This window comes from Gossypium hirsutum, chromosome D09 (assembly GCF_007990345.1).
Source record: "Gossypium hirsutum isolate 1008001.06 chromosome D09, Gossypium_hirsutum_v2.1, whole genome shotgun sequence".
Taxonomy (NCBI): domain Eukaryota; kingdom Viridiplantae; phylum Streptophyta; class Magnoliopsida; order Malvales; family Malvaceae; genus Gossypium; species Gossypium hirsutum.
In genome coordinates, this window is record NC_053445.1 from 25,442,748 (window position 1) to 25,446,623 (window position 3,876).

Sequence of the window (3,876 nt, forward strand, 5' to 3'; positions counted from 1 at the left end):
TTGGAAAAGGATGGGCACTTGTAAATGGTAAGTGCATTGTGAGGTTGACATATATTTTCTTCAAGTGGAGAAAATAGAAATTAGGAATACATGGTTCCATATTGAATATTTTGATTAAAGCTTCACACCTTTGTAACCACTAAAGGCAAAATGCATTTGATATTTCCCATTTTATGTCCAAATGCACTTAAACAGAAATGATAGCTTTTGTTACTTGGATTTATGTGAATGCATTTAAGAATTTACTCTTTAAATTTTAGCTTTAATTTTTCACTTAAAATTATTTGTTTAGGAGAATAAAAATGTCTCCTTTAATTTATAAGATTTTAAACTCAATATTCAATAAATAAAACATATCTTGATAAATATTATGAAAAGAATAATACAAACACAATAATAAATGACACAATATGAGAATTATTAAATATTTGCAATTAAATTTCAGCATCTTCACAATATAGAAGTATATAAAAAAAAACATAAGGACGTAAAACTTAGATAAAAGGGACCGTTTTATATTATATCTTGAAATATTATATTTCATACTTTATTTAAATATTTATTGAATATAAGTGTTTAATATGAATAAAAAAAAGTTATGATAACATGAGTTTGTTCAATGAGGTGGTGGTGATAAGCCCCTCAAAACAAAATTTTAAATGTGTATATATATGTATATGTGTGTGAACTGTGAAATAATCATAAAGGAAAGTCAATTGAGTTTTATTGTCAACGCAAGAGAATGTGGATTTGAGTGTTCTAAAGTGCATTATTCTCTTATTTATGAATTGAGGAAGACCTATGGATAACTTTTTAGACATTATGTCAAAAAACAAATATAATCGGAATCTATAATAATATTATAAAAAGAAAAGGAAAGGAAATCACACCATGGACCATACATATTATTTTATCCAAATAATTCAATGAATCCAATGGTGAATTTAATCTTATTATTATAACAAAAAAGAAGGAAAAATGAAAGCCCCACTACACTAATTCTCAATTTCTTTTCTTAGTTTTCTTTTTTTTTTAAATGCTTACTCTCTAAGATAATTCTTTTCTCTTTAAAAAACTTTTTAGTGATAAATTAAATTTAAAATTAAATAAAGGGTAAATTATATTAGTATAATTAAATTATGTTTTTGAAAAATTATAATTAATTATTCAATTTTATTTTTTATCATCTAATTATTATGAATTTTTAGAATAATAAAATAATTATTTCATAACTTTTCATAATTATATAGTGGGAGGAAAAAAAAGTTAAAGGAGATTTCTACCTTAGCTAAAAGCTTCTGAACATGAATCACAGAAGCCTAAAACGCCACGTGGTCCTCTCAGAATGCATCTTTACTTTCATAAAACATTTTTACGTGTGTGCTTATTGAATTTTGATTCCACTCTATAAATACAAGTCCCACTCCTCATTATCCAAAATACCCATTCCCCATCTTCAAATAAAAACACTTGTCTCATAAATTCCAATGGCTGATTTTACATCAGACTTTCAAAGTTTTAAACAATCATTTTCTTTCTTGGATATGGAATCACTTAACCATTTCACTGAACTAAACCCCCGTCTCTTAGATAATTCAGTCATGAATTACCAAAGCTTCTTGCCCTCCTCCATTGACAACTTCTTCAGCAATCAAGCACAGGCTATCCCAGGCCACGAGGGAGGAAACTTGCAGAGCACAGCATCAGTTTTCCAGCCCCTTCTCTCTGCTAAAACTGAATTAATCCATGAAAGCATGAAGAGAAAAGCTTTGGATGTATCAAAAAGTAGTAGTTTTGGGAACTCATTATCATCTCCTCAGGTTTCTGAAGCTGAAGTCAAGAGAAGAAATGTAAATATATATGTTCTTTCTTTTTTTTCTTTTTCCTTTTCATGTTTTTGGGTTTTAATTTCAATTAGACTTTTTGATTGGTATGCAGGATTCAGGAAGAGGGAAAAGAGCAAAACGTAATGAAAAGGAAGAAGAGAAACCAAAAGATGTAGTTCATGTTAGAGCCAGAAGAGGTCAAGCTACAGATAGTCACAGCTTGGCAGAAAGGGTTAGAAGAGGGAAAATTAATGAAAGGTTAAGATGCTTGCAAGATATTGTTCCAGGGTGCCATAGGGTAAACGTTTTTTTTCTTCTTTCTTCAAGGACAAGGAATTTGTGAAAAACTGGGAAGTTTATTTATACACTTACACATAGTGTTTGATATTGTGCAGACCATGGGCATGGCAGTAATGTTAGATGAGATAATCAATTATGTACAATCTTTGCAGAATCAAATTGAGGTGGGTTTAAAACAAAGATTACTCATTTGCCTTGGCCCATTGTCAACTTAGTGTAGAATATAAATCTATGGTAAAAGTATCATGAATATTTTGTATTAGGAGTGTATTGCATTTGATTTTTTTATTAAAAAAATAGATAAAATAATCTTTGTACATTATATCAAAGAGTAAATTGATTATTTTTGTTAAAAGTTTTATTCATTTGTACTTTTAATTACCGACATAGTTGACAAAATAACCCGATAATAACACGTGGGGTGTTATGGATATGTCATGCTAACGTAAAGATCAGTTTTTAACAACAAAAATAAATAAAATTCTAACAAAATGATCAATTTATTTTTTGATTTAATATAAATACTTTTTTTTATTTAATATAAATCTATTATGTATGTATGGTTGCATGCATATTTGTATTGTAAATTGTATGTGTGCCTTTTTGTATAGCTGTAACACAATCTCACTGACCTATTGTTTCCTAAATGTTACAGTTTCTTTCAATGAAGCTGACGGCAGCAAGCACATATTATGATTTCAACTCAGAGCCAGATGCCTTGGAAAGAATGCAGGTAAAATATTATTCTTATAAAGCTCATAATCTTTCAATATTTTTCTTTTATTTAAATGTAAATTTCATTAATTAATCTCACAAATGACTTTGTTTTTTTTTTTTTTTGCAATGTAATTTAAGAGGGAAAAGGCACAGGAGGCAAAAGAGTTGGAAAGATTAATGAGAGAAGGATATGTTGGAGGGCTAGCTTGCTTCCACTCATCATCATCATCAACATGGTCCTCTTTGACTTAAAACCTAATATATATTGCCTTACAACACATGACAAGAGGAAGATGCCATATTTTTCAACACCTTTTCAAGTTTATAAAGTGTCACAAATGTTCCCCACTAGCATATGTGAAATTTTTTTACTTGTAATTTATTGTTAGTCACAAAGCATTTATGGAATTCCATTTCAATGTTTACAACAGATTAACTTACTATTTCTATACATTGCTTTCTTCTTCTTTCTTTGGTCAATTTCCTTGGATTTGAAGCTGACAATTAGCATCAAAACATGACCACTAAATTCGACAAATTTTCTCAGTGGAGACATATCATGCAAAGCTTATAAACCATTACTGATGTGATTAGGGTTGATTGATGATCAAAATTAATGACAGCACACATAAGAGCCAAAACAAAATTTGGACTTTGAGACAATAAGCTTATATGAATAAGGACTAAAGTTAAATAATCCCAATCAGTTCCTTTCTGAATAGATTTCACTTGCATTTAAGACACAAGTTTAATGACAAATTAGGAGAAACCCCATCGTTAATTGGTTAAGAAATGATAACAAAAACCCCGACAAATGAACAAATTGAAGCAGACATGAGTTTTCATGCATCCAATATTAATTAAATCAAGCTCCTATAGATTTGCCTTCTTATCTATTGGAATATATAAAAACTATTACTTATAGCCTCATCTCTTCAACTCACTAAGTACTATTTTAGTCTTCAATATGTAAAGCTAGCCCCACGCTGTCATTTAAAAAGCTTGAGTAGAGAGACATGTAACCTTGACATTT

The 3,876-nt window shown here is 29.3% G+C and overlaps 1 protein-coding gene across 1 annotated transcript; it reads left to right on the forward strand.

The window, feature by feature from the left end:
- Positions 1–1,439: 1,439 nt before the first annotated feature.
- On the forward strand, positions 1,440–3,273 carry LOC107892988 (transcription factor BEE 1). Its single transcript, XM_016817990.2, has 5 exons — positions 1,440–1,850; positions 1,939–2,124; positions 2,222–2,290; positions 2,782–2,859; positions 2,982–3,273. Exons 1-5 carry the CDS (start codon positions 1,488–1,490, stop codon positions 3,093–3,095), a joined length of 810 nt encoding a protein of 269 aa, XP_016673479.1. The 5' UTR covers positions 1,440–1,487; the 3' UTR covers positions 3,096–3,273.
- The last annotated feature ends 603 nt before the right edge of the window (positions 3,274–3,876 follow it).